This window comes from Carassius gibelio, chromosome A8 (genome assembly GCF_023724105.1).
Source record: "Carassius gibelio isolate Cgi1373 ecotype wild population from Czech Republic chromosome A8, carGib1.2-hapl.c, whole genome shotgun sequence".
NCBI classification, from domain to species: domain Eukaryota; kingdom Metazoa; phylum Chordata; class Actinopteri; order Cypriniformes; family Cyprinidae; genus Carassius; species Carassius gibelio.
The window spans coordinates 17416503-17440238 of NC_068378.1; the positions used below are offsets into that span (position 1 = coordinate 17416503).

A 23736-nucleotide genomic window follows, 5' to 3' on the forward strand; every position below is an offset into this window, starting at 1 on the left:
AGCAATAATGACCAAATATATTTTTAGTATTATCTTTAACTTCTCCAGCAATTTCAGTGGATGATCATGAAGAGACTAAAATATAGCCTGCCCTAATATAAACAATAACCTTGGATGGCTTACATTGTTACTCTAAAACCTTCCCAAAACAAGCATGAATTTGCCTGATCCTCTTATGCAACACACTGCTGTTCTTGCAAAGCAGGCATTAAAACATATTGTGTAGGGCGAGAAAGATAATTGATTATGTCTCAGAGATCAGATGAGACTCATCTTTATTATGTGGACCTGACTGGACCAGATGAGAAATCCCTCTGGACGGGGAGATTTTGGTTGTAACATGTTAGATAATACAGTAGATTAAAATAAATGTATTGTTTTTTTCCATTCCTCAGCAACAGCCGGTAAGTTCTCCTGCTGATGACCAGACGGTATGAACCAATGAAATGTGTTTGTGAATGTGTTTTTGTTTTTTCGGGTTGAACCACACCATATGTTATTTCTCATACAAAACAGGTGATGCAATAAAACATGTTTGTGTGACATTTATATTACTTTTCAAAATCAAAACTCTTAGTTCCTTATTCCTTGGAGAACTCAAGACAAATTTGACAGAAACATCTAGGCTATTTATTTTGATGACTTCATTCCACAATAGCTAATATAGTCTATTATGACAAAGATTACCGAAAATTAAAATATAAGGGTTCAGATTTCATATAGGCTACTCTTTTTTCCCACAGTGTTCATGTTATAGCCTAATATTTGCTTAAGCAAGAACTTTCTAGTATGTTTAATTGAAATAGAAGCTATTTCATTGTGTAATTATGGGTAATATTATCCATAATTACATATTGAAATTAAATAATCAACACGCTGACATAAAGACTTCATGTGACAGTAGGCTATATGTAGTGTCATAATATTCGGTCTCATGTTTAGCTGCTCAACAATCCTCCGCATCCCTTTCAAGTCCCGAGCTTGCATCAGGATGTGGTTTTTGGGAGCAGCGTCGCTATCTTAGACAGTTTTTTTTTCTCGTTTTGATTCGGATTGTACAATATGACAGCTCGCAGGTCACCAAGCGCGTCGTTTAGATCGTGCATGCGCCTCCGTTCACGCGCACCGCAGCGTTCTCGGCGCCGAATTTCTGTGAAATCCATTTTACAGACACTGAAAACTGTTTCTGTCCATCTCCGAGGCGGTCTCTTCGATTATGCGGTGGTCTGAGGTTAATTAATGGGAGGGCTGCGTGGAAACTCCTTCAGCGAGGCTCTGACCGTAGGGCGTGCAGCTCACGTGTGGAAACGCAGTTCACAGTCATTGTCACCATTCCGCATTGGATTCATTCTCCTGATGTTCATTCTGTCAGCAAATATGAATGTATTATTCGTCTATGTGCAACGTCTCTTGTCGTTTGAGTTTGCTGCAGTAAACTCCTATTTGACCTGTCGAAACTTTTCAAGGACTAACATACTGTCCAATCAAATCTGCGTCCATCAACACACACATAAACAAACAGGTGATGTTTTATCTAATAAGAAGCGTATTGTTTTACAATCATAATAACAACGATATTAAAAACTTGTTTAGGAGCAGAATATTTTTTGTTTAAATGACAAATGTCAGTAAATAATTTTAGCCTAGATGAAAGCAAATAATTAAAGCTATAGCCGGCTATTTAATTATTTTATACATATATGCCAACTCAGAATTTGATTGTTGATATTCTGTCATATAAACTGACTGTGTGAGAGATGGAAAAGACTGGCTTTGCTTTTGGAAACTGGGTCATCACGCCAAATTAAGACTGGGTGTAAATCTACCCTGTGTTAAAATTTTCAAAAGATTTCCCTCAAAAAGTGAAAAGGAAACTGGGCTGCACACATATACTGTTCTTGAATGTCAGTAATAATAAATGTAAATAAAATATGAATGTAGGCTAATGCAATTATATTTAGAAAACAGTTTGCTCCCATTATTAACAGATTTTATGTTAGTCAAATTATATAACAAATGACAATATTACTCCTACACCCGAGAAATGCCCAAAACAAGTCTGATTAATTAGTCATCATTTACTAATGCAAATGAACATGATTAAAATTAGACTTGCAGTGCTGGAGGAATCCTGTGCATGTGGAGGGGGTTGATGGAAGGCACTCAGATATTCTGTGATAAGGAGAAACACAACTGTTTCATCATATCATAAGTTAGAGTCGATGGCCTAATTTGTTTATTCTAAATGCAAGCATGATTGAATTAGCCATAAACATAAAATAATGACAGACTCAGAGAAATGAAAAAAGATAAATTAAATTAACTGTATGCATGTAGCAGACACTTTTATCCAAAGCGACTAACAGTGCATTCAGGCTATCAATTTTTTTACCTATATCATTAAATTATACATAAAACATTTTTGGATCATATTGGCAGTGCTGGATGAACTAATTATACTAATTGTACTTTTCAGCTTATACCAAAAACAAACAAAATATACACACACACACACACACACACACACACACACACACACACACACACACATATATATATATATATATATATATATAAACACACACACAGTGAATAAATAAATACAATTAAATAAAACTGTATGTTTTACAAGGAAATATTTCAGTCTTTCTACTTCAAAATGTTATGCTTATATATGTGTGTGTGTGTGTGTGTGTGCATTATTTTACATGCCATAAAAAATGTTAAACAAAATGCAATCACAAAATCACATCATCAGAATCACAAATAAATCAAACACACACACAAATAATGTTTTTTTAGTTTCTGTCTGATGTGGAATACATCTCTCCTCAAATGGATCTCAGCTACCCAATGCTGAGATCAACCCTGTGAAACTGCAGATGCCAGTAATAGAGTAACACTATATCACTTATCAACAGATTCGTCCACTGGACGGTTGGCTGTGGGGAGATGGGGGTCCCTGAGTAGGAAGTGGGGTGAAAGTAAAATCCGTTGCTGGGCGACTGAATCATAGTTGCTATGGTGAACTTGAGTTGAGCAGCTGGTCCAATCAGCTGAGACATGAAGGGCAGAGTGGATCTCATACTGAAGAGAGTGATGTAGAAACACGTGGGAGGAAGAGAGAAGGATGGTGGGAAGAAGAGAGAGGGAGACTGGAAGTCAAAGAGAAGACTGACACAGTAAGAGAGGGAAGTTGTAGAAATGATCAAATGGAATGAAAATAGGACAGCAACGAGGAAGATAGTGAGGAGATTAAAGAGCTAAATATAAATAAAAAAGAAAATTATCTAGTCCAGAATATTCATATAGGTACTAAATTTAATGTTTTATGCTCATTTATTTTTGCCAATTTTTATTAAAAATAATTTAAAGCACAAATGTAAACATCTTTTAATAGCCTAATCCCTTAAAGAATATTAGGCTTCTTTGACCTCGACAGCAGGGTTAGAAATACATGACAGTAGAAGCAGGTGCAGGCAGTTACTTAAACTCAAAGGGCTTTCTCAGCTCTTATTCATCTACATTATCTTGACTCCTCGTCAGTGACAAAGCAGCTAAATCGCCTCTGCATTACCAAAGCCTCCCTCCTGCACTGACTTGCATTTGTGGGCAGGGGCGGATTTAGACATTTTGGGGCCCAAGGCAAACACAGACATGGGGCCCTCTACATCTCTTGTTTCCCTCCTTTTGTCAATCCTTATTTAAAAAAAAAAAAGCCCTACTTGTTACTTCTCTTCAGCAGTCTTCACACAGCAATGATGTATAAACATCTGCCGTGTTTCCACTACCGAGCTAGGACCGGGCGTGCTAGTGCGTGCCAGTGCCAGGGCCAGTCGCGTTTCCACTGTCACTTCCGGGGCTTGATCGTGCCTCGCCGGGGCTTCCTCGGGGCCAACGGCCAGGGTTTTTTGGTCCGACGAAAACCTTGAGCCAAAGCGGGCCAGCTGGGGCTAGAGGAGTGGTTACGATCAAAGGCGGAGTTTCTCCGTGTCTAGAGAGCGTCAGCGCGGATAATTTCAGAAAGATAACAGCTTTAACACCAGCATTAACGACGTTTTAAAATAAGTTGAGCTCAAAACTCACTCTTAGTTCGCAGCAAGTGTTTGCTTGATCCGATGTGGATTATAATCACTAAACAAGGCAGAAATATTTATAAGCGATGTAAAAGACTATGCACGCTAAACATTAACGTAACACAGTAAACATGTTAAATATGACCGCTTGGAGAAATCAGACGTCAGCTTCTTATTCTCTATCACAATTGTGTATTTATTAAGTAACATTTTATCTGTCGTCTCGTTTCAAGAGTTTAGCTCCACGTTGCATATCATCAAAATATAATAATGATTTTTGTTCGGGAGCTTTTATAAAAATAGCGAGTCTGCGCCGAGGATCATTTAAGAAAGATAACAGCTAACACCAGCATTAAACACTTTTTTTTTTTTAAATAAGTTGAGCTCAAAACTCTCTTTCAGTCAGCAGCGAGTGTTTGATATAACTTGATCTGATGTGTATTATAATCACCATACAAGGCTGAAATATGTATAAGCGATGAAAAAGATATGCACGCTAAACATATTACCATAGTAAACATGGTAAAATATGACCGCTTGAAGAAATCAGATGTCAGCTTCTTATTCTCTATCACAATCGTGTATTAAGTAACTTATATTATCTTTCACAAGCCTCGTCTCGAGTTTATCTCACGTTGCCTATCATAAAAGAATATAGCCTAATAATGTTTTTTGTTCGGGAGCTTTTATAAAAATAGAGATATTATCATTCATTCTAAATGTGACGGCTATACTGTGGCCAATAAACAGAAACAGACTCGACTGAATAAGCAGGCTATTGTCATAAGCGTTAAAAATAAATAAATAAAATAGAAATAAGTGTATTTATGTGTGATTAATTTTGAGTCCTGATAAATTAAATCAATTCTATAGTTAAAACATCGATGATTTTGAATTTGAATATATAACAAAGCATGCAAACAAACGGCCTCTTTTAAGCCCTGGCTCGCACTGGGCCGACAGTGGAAATGCGGCTAGTGACTGCTAGTACTCATTACTCATCAATTTTCCTAAAAACTTTTTGCTTTCTTCCTGTTTCTTCCTTTTTTCAGCACCGCTTGGGTAGCTTCGCTTCATTTTTACTGTCAACACTCTCTCTCTGTACACAATGTCTATCACTGTCAATCACTTCTTCTTCGTCAGTTTTTTGGCGCATTACAGCCTTGTCACTTTCGCAGATGCGCAGTAAGTGAAATAATGGAATAGTCCAATGTAGTGAGGTGGGGGGGGGGCCCTCCTGTCTGCGACACTAATGATTTGATGCCATTTTTCGCAAATGGAGTTTTAGAAATATATATTTTGCACGAAGTAAAAAAAAATAAAAATCTTTAAGCAAGTTAATGGGGCATTTTGGGGGCCCCTAGGTAGCTCGGGGCCCAAGGCAATTGCCGACCTTTGCCTAATGGTAAAGTCCGCCCCTGTTTGTGGGACGTCTTGTGATGGAGAGGCCCTGGTCGCGCGGTGGGGAGGACAGGCCGCTGAAGAGCAGGAACGCACGGGATGAATGCTCCGGCTGCTATTGAAATGCAAAGACAAAACTCCTCCCTTGCGCAGTGGAGAAGGAAGTAGGCCCAAGCTATCGCTCCAGGGGAATAATAAATAACCGTTTTCCCGGTTAAGCATTTATCCTGGGATTTTACACATTTACAGTCGAACTGAGGGGGATTGGAAATTAGGTGAATTCAAGATGGTGGATGGAATTTAGCCTATATACTGCAGCAGAATAGACTATTGCACGTGGGTTTCTAAGGTTCCTAAACATTCAAATCCATTTTCACTTCCTCCTTTTTTTTAACGATTTGATGGCAACTCGCGCGAGCAAAGTGCGCATCAAATGTAGCCTAGCTAGTGGACTCTGCAAGCAAAGTAGCCTACATGCACATTACGGATTTTCTAATTAAATTTTGGGCCTCAAATTAATATGTAAGGTATGTATTAGCTTATACTTTTAAGAAGCAATTTCAAACGTTTAACTACGAAAATCATATTACAACGTGCAAAGTCGAAAAATGCTCGCGAAATCATTTCACCGGTTACTATAGCAACAGCGCCACTTGCATAAAATCGATGAAAGCGGCCAATTTTAACTATCAATGTACTGTAGCTTAAAACTTTTTTATTATTATTAGTAATGACTAGGCATGACACAAAACTGTTGCGAGAGATGTAGGCTAGCTATTCTCCGAAAATTATTGAATTCAATAATTGAAGAATTCGCACATAGACTACAGCAATTGTAATGTAATGTAAAGGGCGCTAATGGCTCTCAGTCCTCCGAATGTCAGCCTCACTGGTTTTCAAGGGCATCGTCCTGATGGGGATTTGGATAACGGTATGGGAGGGGGCCTTCGGAGCGGGTCATGACGTCACCGTGTCCCGATGTAATCCTCTCGCGCTTGAGTCCTATCAGCAGAGGAGGGCGAGCGCGCGGGGACGCGAGGAAGCACTAATCTCTCCAGAAGGGATCAGCGCAACCAAGACGTAAACGAGGCCATTAAACACTACAGCAGAAGACGATTACGATTAAAATCGGCATACAGACGGTGTGTTCAATCGGTAAGAGGCTGGCGTGACCTCGTTGCGGGATGCAGGAGGGATACGGCGGCAGCCCAAAAGATGCTCGACGGAGAAAATAAATGGAGCATCGTGTTTACGGGGGACAGTAGTGGTGTTTCGGTCATTTTGCATGTTTTGGCGGTGATATAGCCAAATTTTGACCTACGCTGGTTGGCAGCTTTTTTTAAATAGTTGATTGTGTATTTTGAGATTTTAAAAGTGTTTTGTTTACACTTCATGTAGTCTAAGGAATGCACTACTGCAGATGTCAGCAAAATGAGCGAGAATCATAACAATGCGCGCCCTTCGGACGGATGCTACCTTCTTCGTTGCTTTCATTCTGTTTGCCTGCGAAGCAATCCCTCTGTTTATTCGACAACGATTCATTTATGATATGCTATATCTGGGCATTGACATTCTTTTTAAATTCCTAAATGTGCTGCCACTGAGACACACAAATTCCAGAGACTCAAAAGGAGGAGGACAATAGCCATGGCTGCTTGAATTGAGGCTGCAGAATCATATAGAGAGCAGCTCTTAAAGGGATTGAATATAGGCCACTGGATGGCCCGCTCTGCGCAATATATGCTTTGGGATTTGACTGTGTTTCACGTGAAATTGAAATTGGAAACAATGTAGAAACACTATTGTGATAATTATTTTGACGTTATGTCGTCGGTGTGTTGTCAAATCGCATTACGACATCCCTCTTTGCGGCACTCTTTGAAGAGCAGGCTGCTCTGGGGTGCGCGCGTCATGGAGGGTGGTGACATGGGCCCGCCACTCTGCGTGTTCACGGCGGACCTTGATTTAATATCCATACAATTAAGGCACGCGGTGAATGCCAAGAGAGGGGCCTTAAAACGGCCAACCTGTATCGTTTAGCAAAATGAGCAGCAGCATGAGGAATGCGCGCACCCCGAGTGAAGACTGCGCGGTGATTCTCGTAAAGGCAGAGCTGAACAGGAACCGAGGCCGCTTGGGTTGCAGGCGCATGATAAGAATATTAATCTCGGGAGCTGACAGGAATGTGAAATTCTACTGTCTAATTCCAAGTATATTATTGTTTTATTTTGAACATCACTAAGTCTGGTTCTACTAGTTTATGAGGTAATTTTCATATAATAATTATACAGTTGATTTAAGACTATTTAATAGATGACTATTTAACAGAGTCACATGATTTAATCAAGCCATGCAGTGTAAATAACATGAAGAAGGATGGGATTTGCTAATATAGACATGTTTGAAGGAACCTTGAGCAAAAAACAAAAAAAAAGAAATATGGTTCCCATTGCAACAGAAAACCCCTAAGAAAGTGCATGATGGAGGTTACATAGTCTGTCCTGAAAAGAATAGCTAATGACATTACCCGCATCATCACATTTTGTGAACACTGTTTGGTCATGTATTGGTAATTGTCATTGATTTCTAAAGGTGTGTATACTTATATAAATACTGCATTCAACTGAAATATATGGATCTGTTTAGATAAAAATAAAAATAAAAAAATACTGGCAAAAATGGCAAGAGAAAGTCAGGAGGACATTATTGTACAACATTTAGAATAGGGCTTACTTTTTTTTAATATGGTGTTCAATCTTTTAATGGCCAGAGAGCATCTTCTACCAAGACCTGTCTCTTTCTTCCACACTTTCTTGGTTTACCTGCCAATAAACCCTTATTTAATGCAAATCCGTTTCATGTCTAGAAATCTTGCTTCAAGGATTCTCTTTTTTTCCTGGCCTGAACTCTTCTTTCTGTTAACTAGATGTGCTAGATGAGTAGAACAAGATGGCAGCCAGTCAATTTAGATGGCGGTGTACGCAGAGATTCAACTCTCATACAAGAGTGATAACATTTTATTTTGAGCTGTTTCAGTAATAAATTCAACATCCATTTTAATATTATTTTTACGATCGTTAGGAAATCATATTGCTGTTTATTTGTGCCAAAATACCAAAGCCTTTTGACCACCATTTGCTGATGTAACTACTTTCATCGGCTGTTAATTTTAATGGATGATGTTCCATCTCAGCAGTCTTAGCAAGTGGCAAGTGTGCACATAAATAAACCGGGCTACCATCTTTATTATATACAACCTTTACTGTACAAGACTTAAAGCACAATGCTTGTTTTCTCAACAATTAATATTTAGGACAAGTTGGAGTGCTTAAAATATTCTTTGCTCTATCTGCATGTCTAAAAATGACAGTAGAAATTTGATTATGGATGGACTATTTAACCTTTTTCAAAATATAGGCAAATTGAGCATTTATGAAGCACTGGAGATTATATCGAGATGATTATTGAATTACAGTATTTACACATTTGAAATAATTAGCTCTATTTCAAAGCTTATTTTACCATTTTCAGAAGTGACAGTGCCATAAATACGTATCCTGTATTATCTTGAGAAACAAATAAATATACGTCCATCATGTCTGAAAATTAAGCATGTTTATGTGCTCATCAATGGTGATTTCTTAAAATCAAAACCTTTCAGGTGGGTTAAAAAGTGATACAAAACTCTGTTTTGGGGACCTCTGTGCAAAAACAATTAGTAGAGTAACAACACAGACAATATGCCCAACAAAACAAGGCAGTAAAAAGAACACCTTCAAACAGCAATTACACCATATAGTATTATTTTAATAATGAGCATGATCAAATCTAAGAATGTGATAGATAGTGACCTTCCAATACAATGCATATTCATTTCAGGGGTGACTTAAATGTTTGTCTTGTAACTTTTTTTTATTTTTAGTATTTCATATATTTTCATGAATCTTCTGTTATATGACTATAGAAATCTGAAACCCTCGCACGGTTCAATTTCGCTCTCCCACACATAAACACACAAAACAGCAAGCAGGTCCTAAAAAATCACGCACAGAAACCATATACTCTTTTTTTGTTTGTTTGTTTTTCTTACTTTTAACAGTAATTTAGTAACATTAATTTTCAGGTTACACATTTGAGGCGTTCTTCGTTATTGTTATAATTATATGATCCTACGTTAAAGCTTAGCAATATACTGAGGACATGGGGAGGAAAAGAGCGATAAAATGAAATCTGTTAAGAAATGACAAAGAACAAAAAAAAAAGGTGATGCATCTAAAGTGATTTCAAATAAAAAGCGATGAATTGCTACATCTCTCAGATTGGCTTAAAGAAACAGCGACCTCTGCTGGGCGGGGTTTGAACAGTAAGAAGTTACATTTCTGCTCTTTAAACATTAAGTGTGTATGTGAACGGAGTCTGAGCACTAGGTTCGGAACCGCAATGAAAACATTACTTTTACTTTGCTTTTTTTGTTTAGTTTTTAGTCCAGCCAGTGACAATGTTGACTTCCCGTAGTTAAGGATGCATGGGATGTCGTCTCCCTGATAACGCTGTTTCAACTGAGGTATAGAACAGCCATTATTAAACGGTTTCCATAGCTTTAAAATGTTAAGGCTCCAAGCAGTCAAAACAGAAAATAAAAAACAAAATCTGTAACATAAGCGGCTCGTCACTGAACAAAAAAAGTCAAGTGTTACATAATTCAAAAAGGTTTTTTTTTTATAACATCATCTCATGTCAAGACATGTCATTGTCCCTTCTATGCAGTTGCACGATTCTCCACGAATGGGATTCAAACCACTCTGGATCTAAAGAACATAAAACTGGCCCATCACAGTCACTGATGCTGGAGATGCACCCCCCCCCCCCCACTCAACCAAAGCGGAGTCTGAACACCCCCCACTCCCTTACCTCTGCCATATCACATGATTAACATACACTCCGCCATCATCCCTGACACACACGCATACATACATACACAGAATTAACTAACTATTCATTTAACCAACTCTCAAGGGCATGATGTGGAGCAGAGGGGCTGAAGAAAAACAAAAATACAGGATGAAATAAAAGACTTGTGCAGATATCAGTTGGTCAAATGGGGGGGGGGGGTTGTATGAAAACAATACCAAACAACAGAACACAGAAAAAAAATCTAAATAAATCAAAATGATGACGCGGCGTTGAGAGGTGCTAATCGACTTCAGCCCCCACAGGTGAAGCCGGAGGCGCAGAGGCTCGAGTCTGATGCTGGCTGAAGTTACCAGAATTAAATAGAAAAACATAATGATTGTTTATTTTTTTTTTAAATTTCATCTTGTGTCCTCTTTAAATGTAATTTTCAAACGGTCAGTCCTAAAACAACTGCTCATCATATGTAGGGGGCAGCCTTCTATTGTTTATTTCGGTTCTGGCGTTCCTGTGACAAAGAGAAATGGAGGGAAAGTTACTTTGATGCACACAAAATCTTGGTTTACTTATTTAAAATGACTTTTAAATTCTCACTCACAAGGCAGGGTTTCCACAACTTTTCACCAATGAATTTCCTTTACTTTAAAAACATTTGCACTCATAAGGAGTAATTGTTTCATATCACTGCAAATTCTAATGCTATTTTCATGCCTAGAACAGGGCAGTACATTGTAAAAATGATTTTTCAAAGTTGAGCGTTTAACAAGAAAACATTCAGTCTACTTCAATGTGTTACTTGCGGGTTCTTTGTAATTATTTATTTAATTTACTAGGAATTTCTGAGTGAAGATGGTTCACTATAATTGTTTTCAGTGTATCAATTAACTAAAAATAGTAAAACCATTAATAAACCAATGGATAATTTACAGACAGAAAGATTTTAGGTGCACGGTCAAGCAAAATTCAAAAAGATTTCCTTTAGACATTTTAATAAACAGTCTTTAGGGAGTTTTCTAAGTAAGACTGTTGTATGTGATTAAAAATAGTTTAACAAAATATCTTTTAAAGTCAAAAGAGTGTTTCAGAAGCAGCAAGATGGAAGTTATCAATAAAAGGTGCGATGCATAGCCAGTGAAATTTTACATTTGTGCATAAACACAAAACATTCCAATCCTATCTAGAAAACACAATTTTAAATTCCTCTGACATTTGCAGATCTTCCATGTTAGCCCTGGAAAACAATAAAACAAAGAAAATCTTACTTGATCAAGTCGGGATCGGTTCTGGAGAGGAGCAGGCTCTAGGTGCTGTCAGTGGAGATGAAAGAAAGAGATAAAAATCAATAATCCTTTGACACAAATCAAAAACATCAGCATTCTCTTAAATTCTTGTTGAATAAAAATGCCAATAACTAGGCTAAATACTCAATACATAAAACAATTCCAAATTAATCATAACAAGTCAAAAGCAGAAATATTTTACAGTGAATAAAACCAAATTTAAAAGTGGAGCCATATTTTTGCTTGCTGTCAGTAGAAATCTTACTGATGAAATAAAATTTTATTAGCAGCTTGATACTTGACTAAAGCAAGTGCATCACAATATTAAAAACCGCCACTGGATGAAATATCAAAGACAGAACCATGAAATAACTGAAGCATCAACAGCAAAAGCAAAGAGCATCAACCATTCCAAAAACAACTAGGTATCTATTAGGGATTTGACAATGCTCAAAATAATATTGGAACTGTTTGGTACCTCATCCACGGTTCAATGCATGCTTTAAATCGGTTTTGCGTTTATATAATTTCTGTGTTGAGATGAGGAAACCCCTCCATGCTTATAACGTGCATTTTTAAAAAGCAACACGCCAAACACCTTCCCTTGTAATAACTTACAACGAGAAGTGTTTCTAAACCGGTTGTCCAACCAAAAAAAAAAAAAAAAAAAAAAGAGAACATTATAACTTAATATAGTTCACAACATCAGTCGTGTGTTTGAAATAAGTTCGTTTTGCGATCTGATGTGGCTTCTTAGCACAGAATGAGGCAGAAAATATATTCTATACTGCAATAAAGGCTGCGTCGATTAGCAACGGATTACAAATATACATAATCTTTATGAAAATACCCGAGATGGCTTGAAGAACACAGATAAATTAAATATTGTTGAAGGCAAGTGTTTATTGTCCTTCTGTTTCATCATTCAAAATGTTTGTATCTTCTTTTTGTTTCATTACAGCGATAGCAATGTCTTTGTCCATTGGGGATTTATTGGAACGTCATGAATTCCATTACTTTTGTGATGCATATGTGGCAAGCAGTATGAATGAAATTATGAAGTACATTACGTGTGTTTGCAGTGCTCAATGATGGCCAATCCATCCTATTTTGGGAAAAAATAGGAAAATAATACCTCTTTGAAAATACATTTTATGTAGACATATAATAATTCACATCTTTTTCCATTATGAGGACGTTCACAGCAAGGTTTTGTGGTTAATGTACTTTAAAAATCACATTTTAAACTAAACAATAAACACTCACTAAAATGTAAACACTAATGTGCCAAGCCATCAGAACCGAACAGAAAACAGTGGTTAAAAAACAAGCTATGTATTGAACCATGGGCTAACTGTATTGTTGCATCACTAGTATCTATGATCTATGGCATTTTTAATCAGCTGTAACATCTACACTGGCAGTTTCAGTGACATGAACAGTAGCCTGGAACCTTCACATGCTGGTCAAAGTTCTTTGGTTAATCACTACTTATGGTCATCCACCTCTAAACAGAAATATTTTCCTTCAGCATATGCATCTCTGAACCTTAATCTCGTATATAAAAAAAACACAATATCCCAATCATTAGCTTAAAAAAAATTACCTTTCTTACCACCTCTTCCTCTTCCTGCCGTTTCTCGTAGTGTGAGAAGTCATCGAAGATAGAGGTGGTGTGTTTGTAGGTGGCGATGATCTTCAGCACCTGCTTGGCCTTCTCCAGAGGCACCTCCTGCGTGTCACGGGAGTTGGTCACGGGCTTGTTGTCATTGTTCTCTAGACGGATGTGCCTGAGCTGGCTGTTGGGCACGTCTTTAACAAACAGCCAGTCCACATCAAATTTGCCCTTCCATTTGTCCTGCGCCCAAACGCCGGCGCTGGTGCCGTAGTCTACAGGTGAGCGCATCTCTGCCACGCCGCAGAAGTGTCCGCTGCCGTTGACGCTGAACAGCAGATAGACAGGACCCTTGCCGTTGATGCCGCGAAATGCAGAATCCAGCCGCTTGTTACCGTGTTCCGTGCTGCACCAGATGGAGTACTTGATGGAGCGGTGGATGTCGTCCTCCGAGTAGCTCTTAATGATGAAAACCCGGCCATTTTTCAGGTTCCAATCAAAGTCCTTGGGATTGTAGCTGTGCGCCGCACGCAACTTTTCAAGGACCGGGTGGGATTCAATAGCACCGGAACCCGGAGGTCCGCCGCCACCACCATTGCCGATTCCTCCACCGCTTGATGAGCCACTACTGTCCATGCTGCCACCCCCACCATAACCAGGGTTACGGTTACGTGGGGCAATCCACCGGGTTTGAGGGGGAGGAGCAGGGGTGTGGTTCTGGTAAGACTGTGGAGGGGGCGGACCCTGCATCACCATCTGTTGAGCAAGCGATTGGGCAGACGGCATAGGGGGCTGAGGTGGGGGCGGGAGCCCATGATGGTGAGGTGGTAGGTGACCCTGGGAGTGGAGCGGAGGCTGCTGCTGGTGGTGGGGTGGCAGTGGTGAGGCTACTTTAGTCACAGGCCCCTTATTATCCCAGGTGCCAATGTCCATGTTGTGTTTGATGGGTGGTGGGGGCAGGGTGCCTCCAGCCATGGGCATCCCCGGCTTGCTCTTCACTTTCAGTTGCTGAGGCTTTGCTGGTTTGCTGGCAATGGCTGCCCAAGACGTGGGTTTGGGAGGAGGCATCCCGATTGGAGTCCCACCATTACCCGTGGCCACAGCTGCCGCCACCGGCCCTCCACCAATCACCGAGCCCACCGTCTTCACTCCAGAACCACCTCCAGTCACATCACCGCCAATCTTCAACCCTACCATGCCCTGCTCTAAACTATTCATACCTGGCGCCTTATTCAGGGTGTCGCTTGGGAAGCCTGTTTGCCCGTCGGGTACCAGGGTGCCACCTAATGAACTGGGTGGGTAACTGTAACTGCCCCCGTATGCAGAACTCTGAGTCTGCTGGCCTTGGGAGCCGCTTGTACCCCAGGCGGAAAATGCTGGGTTTTCAGGGAAAAAGTTAAAGCGGTGTGGATAGATGCTACTTCCCAGACCACCTGGCTGTCCGAACACAGTGTCATGCATGAAGTGATGATCCCCATTGCTGAGGGGGGCATATGGAGTGAGGTACGGGATTGGCGGATCTCCGCCGGTGGACCAGGGGGCCTCGCTGAGGGGGTACGGGAACCCAATCGAGGGGGCATAGTAGCTAGACAGGTATGGGTCGGTCATTGATTGGTAACTGTTATTCTGAGGGAAAAGAACAGAAATAGAGTTGTTAGAATTAATAATGCTAACTAATTTCAAACCTCATAAAAACATAACCGTGGAGTGTTCGCTAAAATTCAAGTCTGTTCTAATTAAATTAAACTCCAGAACAAATTTAAAAGCAATGACATAGTATATTGTACAACTAGTTCCTTTTAGTAATGTACTGTGGTTGAGGTAATGTATAAAAAAAAATTCAGTTATTTCCTTTTTTATATATACAGATACATTTTTTATTCCTCACTTCCTCAGTAAAAACAGCATAAAAGTTATTTCAAAGAAAGATAAAGTACCACTTTAAAAAAATACTGTTTTTACATGCACAAGCCTACAAGGACAACACACTTGGAAAAAAAAGCATATTCAGTATTTTTTCTTAAAAATATCAAAAACATGCTTAAGCTGAGAAGAATACGTTTAATTAATGTCCCCTTCATTTCACACCTTAAGACAAATACAAAAACCCATTTCTCACCGGATTAGACTGGCCAGTGAGGTATGGTTCAAAGTCATTGTCGTGGACCGTTTCCTTCTGATGAAGAGAGCCATTTTGCACTGAAATAAAGAATGACGTTAAACATCAGGACTACTGTTCAGACCTGTACATCTGATAACAAGCTCACCACATGTTCTGTCCGACTACCACAATACTACAGACAAAATCATAGATGAAGAGGAGCATCCAAAAATTGTGCAAAGCCAAAGGACAATTTTTTTTAATAAAATCACAACTAAAGTAGTTAATGCTACAGCATTATGAAGCATAATCTATTTAATGTGTTCAAAAGCCAAGCTCCCATTGCCAATTGATGTGTCAGAATGGTGTTAATACAACAGGAGCAGTTCTGGACTCTCCATCAGGTGATTGATTGAGCTCTCAGACAACATTATTTGAATGATATGAGAGTAACAGAGCTACCCGGCCATGATATAAGTCACAGAGAATGAATGCCAAAATTAGACTTAACAGCCACAGCCAATGCATTGATAAAGGTAAAATTGGACTTAATGTAAATTAAAGAGAATATCCTGGACGTTTAATTTCTAAACCTGTATTAGGCATCTATATTATAAATCAAACTCACCTTTAGCGTCTTGTCCTTTGGATGTCTTCCCATCCAGTAGGTGATCAGAGGTGGATAAAAACAACAAGACAAAGACATTAACACCTTTGCATTGTTGTTTTAAACACGAGCTCTTCGTGTTTAACATGTAAATGATGCACAACGTTTCATGCTCTTTATCCACATCGACTCCATTAGAGCATCACCAATAAATCAATGCACTATCAGCAGTCGCTCATCATTCGTTATTAAATATAAACGAGGGCTTAAGTTGATATTTATTTAGTCAATCAAGGAATTGACGTTCACACGGAAAGCTTAACATTTCGTCGGCCACACAGATCAGCCCAAGTCCAGAGAATATTGGTGAGAACTCTCGAAAGCTGATGAGAGAGATTGTGTATCGTTACTATATTAAGTTTTATCCTGATGGTACACTGGAGCAGAACGCATTTTGCGATGTGTCGAACGGAAACCGAAGGACCGAAGAAATGCGATGTAATATTCAATTAAACGAGTGGAAAAAAAATGCTAACTCGTTAGCCACCGCGCTTGTGTGAAGCAAGCAGAGGCAGATGCCCGTAACATCTCCGCAGAAGCGGCGGAGGCTGCACGCGCATTCCCTGCTCCTCCTAAAGGCCTTAGCGACGCCGTGCCACTCCAACCTACCTGTGGGTCAATACTGCTGGTAGACATAATTCATCAAGAGGGCCTCTTTAGATTCAGCAAGAGTCTTGCAAAGAAAAAAGAAGCAGCAGCGAGAGTGCTCGGCGTAACCCGAAGCCTGTGGGTTCCTCTCGGCTCCGTGCAGGCTGAACTGCGCTTTTTTTCACCAAGTTCCACGACTTGACTCCGGCGATCCGGTCCTCTCGAGTGCACTAGAAGTCCAGCCTGAGGATGTTTCCGAGAGTATCAGAGGGTCCGCGGTTTTGGGGTTTAATCCAATGCTGTCACACGCCGAGTGTAAATTTATTTCAAAGTGTATATTATATTTTTTCCTCCTCCTAGCCCGCAGTTATTGTGCACCTCTGTTCACTTCCGCCCAATGGCCGCTCCATCCGGGATCTGCGCGGAGGGACTGACGCTACATGGACCGAGTGGCCACGCGGAGGTGACCAACCTGAGAAAAAAAAAAAAACACTTGAATCTGCAATTTTAGCACAGTTCTTTTGAGTGGAAGACCAGAAAATTGGGGAAAAAAGTTATCACTGCTTAAATTTCTTGTTTATCTTAGTAAATAAACAATTTCATATTTGTTCTTCCTTCTAATAATTGCCTAAATAATTTTAACGTAGTATATTCAGTTTCTAAATGAGAGGGCTGTATATTTTGCCATTGCAATTTTACGTATAATTATATTTGTCTTTATGAACAATTATTTTAAAAAGTAATACAAACAGAAAATATAGATTATGCTTTTATGTAATGAAAACTAGCTGATAGTTTATTAGCCTATATTGAATGGGTTTGTGTTTAATTTAGACAAAAAGAAGTGACTATCACAAACCATCCCGTAGGCTATATAGATAATAAAATATTAAAACATTATACTTATTTATTAATTAATACTATAATAGATTTTCAGCTGGTCCTTTCCTTTGGTTTCATTTAATTTATTCATAAATAGGCTATGTGCAAAGTTCCCTAAAAACTACTGACAAATATATACATTTCACACCAGAGCTTGATTACTTATATGCTTCAAGCTGTATTAAGCCATTTGCCTGGGAAGATGAAAAATTACTTCCTTTTTTTTAAAGCTTGTAGTCCTAATTTAGTTTCATTATAAGCCATGCCAGCACGTACTTTTATCATTTATATTTTCACTTTTAAAGAATGTCATTAACAACCACTGAGAACTCTTGTGTCAGCCGTTATCATGCTGATAAAGGGCATTCAGGGTAGCTAATTGATATTTAGATCTTAGTCAGAGATGTGTGGGATGGGGGTCTCTCTGTTTAATAAGTTTGCAGCAGGAAACTAGGGACTGGAACCCTGCAGGGAGCAGCTCTGTTTCAACATAACACCCATTTCACAGATAATGTAATATAATACAGAGCTTCCCTGATGAGATGCCTTTGCTGAATTTCCTAAATTTTAAATAGCATATGTGTTCAGTTTGAAATGATTCAAAATGAGAGGAAACATGTTGGATTTGGATTCTGATGGCTTATGTTGTCCACAGGATAATGAAATATTGTATCACACATAGCACATTGTGATGCCATACATAATAATCTGGGTGTGACTACATATCAAGATCATTAGCATAGGCTACCTTTTATAGTTACAATTTGGTAGCCTATAGGCTACAACGAACCGTTCGTTGCATTAACAGATTCAACGCGCGTTTTTTTAATTTAAACCACTAGGTGTCAGTGTGAATCAATTGGGGATATTCCTCACAAACCTCATTGACACAGAAATAAAGTGTATTTTTCCTATAAACTATTTGTGTTTCCCGAATCAAATATTTAATTGCAAATACTATTTTGCATAAGATATGCACTACAGGTATAATTTCACAAAATAAAAGACGACATGACTCGCTACTGTCAGAATTTATAATTAAGTAAATGCTTTTTTATTTAAATTTACAAAATTAGGTTTGATTTTTCATATGTGTTAAAACATTTCTGTTTTCTAACTGGGAAAATTTGAACAGTAAAATTAGAATGGTAAGTAAAACTGTTTTGCATAAGAATCATATCTCCTGAAAAGAAAAGAAATATGTATTCATAAAAGCAGGTTCATTGCTGTGTCCTTTGGCTTTGGATGAATAGATGCCTTGTGAATTGCTTCTTGTTCATCTGTTGAGTTCAATGTGTCATTAGGCAAAATAATAATAATAAAACACACATACACATACCTTTGAATTTTCATGTTCATATTCACATCACTCTTATTATTATTTTTTACATTTTGTGTACTGTTATGTTTAAACATATCTGTTCCATCCAATCTGGTCCATTCTGAGAATGGTTAATGTCCCTATCTTCCATCTATTTCCATTTTCAATGTTTCTTTTCTCTCTGAGAAAAAGATGTTGATGAGATCTGGACACTGTCACTTATACAAATCTGAAAAGTAACAAAAGACAGATACAAAATTAGACATGAAGTAACAATATCAGTTGTTTATGAAGATAAATAAGAGCCAGCAAAACAGACAAAAAATACTTGGTGCACTTTTAAAGGTGAAAGATAAAAATTATTTTACAAACATGTGTCTTCCTCTTCACTGAAGATGTTGACAACATAGCAGGCAAATACAAATCCCAGGGCCTACATACAAACAAACAAAGCAACAGATTCAGTACATGTTCTGTACAAGTAAATTTTTATGAGTGATTCTGAATTTGTGTATTAGTGTATGTGAATGTATCACAGAAAATTTTAAGCAGATGTGTAAAATGTTCATATTAAAAATTTAAGAACATTATTTTTCAACATTATTACAATTGCCTACTTATTTGTAGGTAACAAAAAACTATGCCTGACAGCAGCATATGGAAGACATGTTCAGGAAACCTGTTTGAAAACAATCATTATTTCTGCACACTTCAGTGTTAACAGATAAGTTTTAGGGTCTTACAGAAATGAACAGTTGCAGGAAGCTGTGCATAACTTCGATGTACTGATACTCTAATACACAGCCCAGCTCAGAGACCCGAGCAGGACTTTCCAGATGCTGCCATCTAGTGGTGGGGAGGTTTCTGCTCTCACAGCCTGGACCGTTGTCCTTCCACCATGAGCGATGAGACGAAAGTCCCAGTGACAGATAATCACTGTCCTAAAAGAGCACAGCACAAAAATGCCTAAATATTCTTAATTTCAATAACATTATTTAATTTAATGCCGTAGTACTGAGGAAACATAGTGTATGTTTAAAATGGTGTTTAATCCTGTTCATATGTGGTTTGTAAGCCTATACCCACAGTGAATGCATGAATGTATGTGAACTTGGTTTAGCACTAGACTGACCCATAGGAAAAGAGCAATGTGGCACTTTACCTTTGAAAGCCCTCCAAGATCCAGATAAAGGCAACAGATGAAGACATTCCAAGTCACCCAAAATACAATCCAGACTATATACTAAGAGAAAAGGAAAGAACATAATTATAATGGTCATCAGAGACTTAAAAAAATTATGTTGGAACCACATCTACTTAACTATGTAAGACAAAACTCCATATCTGGGTAAACAACCAAATTACTGCATTAGGCACGCACACACACACACACACACACACACACACACACACACACACACACACACATATATATATATATATATATTTGCTCACCAGGGTATATATTAAACAGTAATATTGTGAATATTACTACACTTTAAAATAACAGTTTTCTATCTGAATATATATAATTTTTTTATTTATTCCTTAAGAAACATAATAATAATAAAATTATCAACTTTGAAAACTTTGTACCGCTCAATATTTTTGTGGAAACTGAAATACATTTTTTTACTTTTCAGGAATTTTTTGATGAACAGTAAGACCAGAAGAACAGTATTTGTAACAATATGTTGTAACACTACTGTCATATTTTTTCAGTTTAGCGCATTTTTGCTAAAAAAAAAAAAAAAACATTTATACTTTTTAACATTATTTTTTTTATAAAGAAATCCATACATTTAATCATAATAATCAATAAAAAATGTATCATTTAATTTAATACATTTATTTTAATAAAAACTTTTTTATTTTAATACATTCATCCATCTATATATTTTTGTCTTTTCTTTTCATCTTTTTATATTTAATACCAGTATTTTATAAATTAAGTATAAATAATATATTTTTATTGTAATGTATTTTTAGTTAAAATTTTGATTTAAAAAAACAAATTTTATAAAATGTTATATTATTTAACATACCTATCAAAGTTCAACAGTTATTAAAAAAATGTAGTGACGTAAATACAGTACAAACCAAAACGACATAGCGGGGCTTATACTGGACTGTCCCAAACAAGCCCAATATCACCACAATGATGTGCAGGAAGTTGACAAGGATGGGCGCCCACTGGTAACCTAGAAAGTCAAACACCTGTCTCTCCACAGCAGTGATCTAAAGAAATAAAAGACAGAGAATATAATATGATCTAGATCTCTACACATTGTTAAAACAATAAAACCACCAGCTACTTTGCATATACACAACCAAAAAACACCCTCATGCTGCCCCAAACACAATAACGATGGAGACCCCATCTCTCTTTCCCAGAGACACACAATCAAAACCCCCACCTCTGTCTTTCCACATGCTGGCTTTTTACTCAGGGGTTGCCAGGGTAACAGAGCCAGTGGGGTACAAAGCTTGTGACAGAGAAATAGAGAGTGAGAGGTGCAGAAAGAGAAAAGGAGGGCAGGAGGGAGAAAGGGTGAGTGATAGGAGATGAGGGCTCTCCTTGGAGGTCAGAGGCTCAGTGAGGGGAGATGTATGACTCAGATGGGAGGTGCTGGGTGTGGGGGGGATGCTGCTCCTCTCATAAAGCTTCACTGCAGCAGTCATAAACCCTCTCTCTCCCACTAAGCACCCATCCCCCATACAACCTCTCTCTGTTTGCCATAATGCTGCTGTGTACCAGCTGTTCCCAGAGGTTCCACCTCAGATCAACCACTCGTAGCATGTCTTCACCACAGTCCCCATCCGCTGTGTTCCAACATGAAGTGAGCTGACTTTAACGAGCCAAACATAAAAACATAAAACAGTGAGATGTTTCACAGATACCTGTCAAGGAGATCCACTGCGTATCACAGTTTCATGTTTTATTTCTCTCATACAAAAACTATAGCTTCAGAAGAATATATTTTCTCAACACTGAAAGCATTAGTTTCTTTATAATTGGTCAGAAAAGAGCATGGAAACCATGATGAGCTATTCCGATCATGCAACAAATATCTAATCCATAGAAGTGAATAGTCTCCAACTCATTTGAAATACTTAAAGGAAAAACAAAACCACAATTATAGACAGTGGCTGAACCTGTTGATATAGTTGAGATGAAGGATGAAGGTTCAGCCAGGACTTATAGGTGCCAAAATGTTACACAAAATCAGACATGGTATGGCAGACATGCAGCAGACCTCTCCTCTTCTATTCATTGGCAGAAAAAGATGTGAAATGCCGAATTGAATTAGCTAAACTGATTAAACCATACAGCTATATTTCCTGTCTGAGCCACCCTGCGAACAAATATACACAACTGTAAATACTAATATCTGCATGCTTCTGTTCTGCGCTGTCCCATTGAATCTTCATCATTTATTTAGTAGGTGACAGTATTTTTTTTTAAAGGTCAATGCTGAGTTTATCTACTGAAAATATAGTCCAAATGTCATGTCATGCCAGATAAATAATATATATTTACATTCACACAGTCGATAGGAAAGAAAGGAAAGGTTAGGAAAGACAGAAAAGCTAAGGTTAGACCAAAGTTAAAAGCCATAAATGTTAAGCAGAAAAACAAGAGGGATGTAGGTCACTGTCTCTCAACACAAGTGCAACTACTTAACTGGGATGACAAGATGAAGATGAATCCAATATTTCACTTTGTGAGAGGAAAAAAGGATCTCACACACCAAGTGCTATCAGTGAGCTAAACATGCATTAAACACATTAAACTGCACACACACAAACATTGCTATTGTTTTATGGTCTATCTCTTATGTCTGCAGTTTAAATAAATAGATTATATTCTATGCTGAATAAATGTAGCCTGTAGCAATCAAATGTAGCAGTAGCATGGATGGGCTATGGATATTTAAAATATATATATTTGAGAGAAATTATGGGCAAAACAATTCAGAACTGAGACATATATGATTGAGTAACACATTACAGTAAAAACAGAATATAAAAATATAAAAATAAAAATGAGAGAAAACATTTTTTTTTTCAAATAAGCAAACCTATAAATACATTATGTGCACAATAAACAGTAGAATTACAAGATATACTATAGGCCTACACTAATGTATTATTTGCACTTCAGTTCTCATTTTACTCTTATATTAAAAATAAATGGTCTAATTTTGAGTAGCCTATATCTTTCACAGTAATTAGCCTACTTTTTATTATAGTCCCATAACTGTCCAAAGTGTTTATGAGAAGCCATATTTTTGAGGAGGTATGTAAAAAACTGTATGCACAATTATTGCCTATGTTATAAATGAAAAACTACGGTTATTCTGGCACAAAACTTCACTTCTTTCAAACAATGGACTATTTAGAAGACTGCAGGGTTTAACTTGAGCTGTTCAGAAACGCGTCTCGAAGTTCATATTACAACGTAAAATTTCATAAACAGTTTTTTTTTTTTTATCAGACAGATTAATAAATACGATACAAAAGACGCTTGTTTTTCTATGACGCACTTACCAGCTGAAGAGCGCAGAAGAACATCAACACACTCCTCCCCGAGCAGCAGCCCATCTTCACCAGCTCTCCGGTACAGACGTATAATTCAAAATGGTAAATACAACAGATTCATTTTTGAGGTAGCCAGTTTATTAGCGGGTTTTTTTAAGTAGGCTATGCTTCCTTCACAATGGGATGTGATCATAGATGTACATAGCGCAGAGGGTTAAAAACAACATGAAGCGGTAGGCGGGTGTAAAGAGGGTGTGATGGGGGGAGGGGTGGTATCCTGTATAACAGCCATCTATAAATCTATAACAGAGATTTACCTACCATAGAAATCCTGATTGTTTTGTTTGATTGG

The 23736-nt window shown here is 38.0% G+C and overlaps 2 protein-coding genes across 8 annotated transcripts; both read right to left on the reverse strand.

Annotated features, from left to right (window-relative positions):
- Positions 1-9075: 9075 nt before the first annotated feature.
- Positions 9076-17096, reverse strand: LOC128018699 (YTH domain-containing family protein 1). Of its 6 annotated transcripts, none has more exons than XM_052604407.1 (7): positions 16661-17096; positions 16013-16037; positions 15403-15482; positions 13284-14909; positions 12739-12773; positions 11651-11695; positions 9076-10896 (listed from the first exon to the last, which is right to left on the reverse strand). In XM_052604407.1, exons 1-6 carry the CDS (start codon positions 16685-16687, stop codon positions 11689-11691), a joined length of 1800 nt encoding a protein of 599 aa, XP_052460367.1. In that variant the 5' UTR covers positions 16688-17096; the 3' UTR covers positions 9076-10896; positions 11651-11688. The 6 variants fall into 6 exon arrangements, with proteins under 6 accessions (XP_052460367.1, XP_052460368.1, XP_052460365.1 ...); XM_052604408.1 differs by having other exon boundaries at positions 12734-12773; XM_052604405.1 differs by having other exon boundaries at positions 13275-14909; positions 16661-17095.
- Positions 17097-18548: 1452 nt separating this feature from the next.
- Positions 18549-23636, reverse strand: LOC128018702 (sodium/potassium-transporting ATPase subunit beta-1-interacting protein 3-like). Of its 2 annotated transcripts, none has more exons than XM_052604412.1 (6): positions 23394-23636; positions 20943-21080; positions 20005-20085; positions 19586-19783; positions 19211-19275; positions 18549-19071 (listed from the first exon to the last, which is right to left on the reverse strand). In XM_052604412.1, the coding sequence occupies exons 1-6, from the start codon at positions 23445-23447 to the stop codon at positions 19062-19064; spliced, it is 546 nt and encodes a 181-aa protein (XP_052460372.1). In that variant the 5' UTR covers positions 23448-23636; the 3' UTR covers positions 18549-19061. The 2 variants fall into 2 exon arrangements, with proteins under 2 accessions (XP_052460372.1, XP_052460371.1); XM_052604411.1 differs by having other exon boundaries at positions 19215-19275; positions 23394-23632.
- Between the last annotated feature and the right edge of the window lie 100 nt (positions 23637-23736).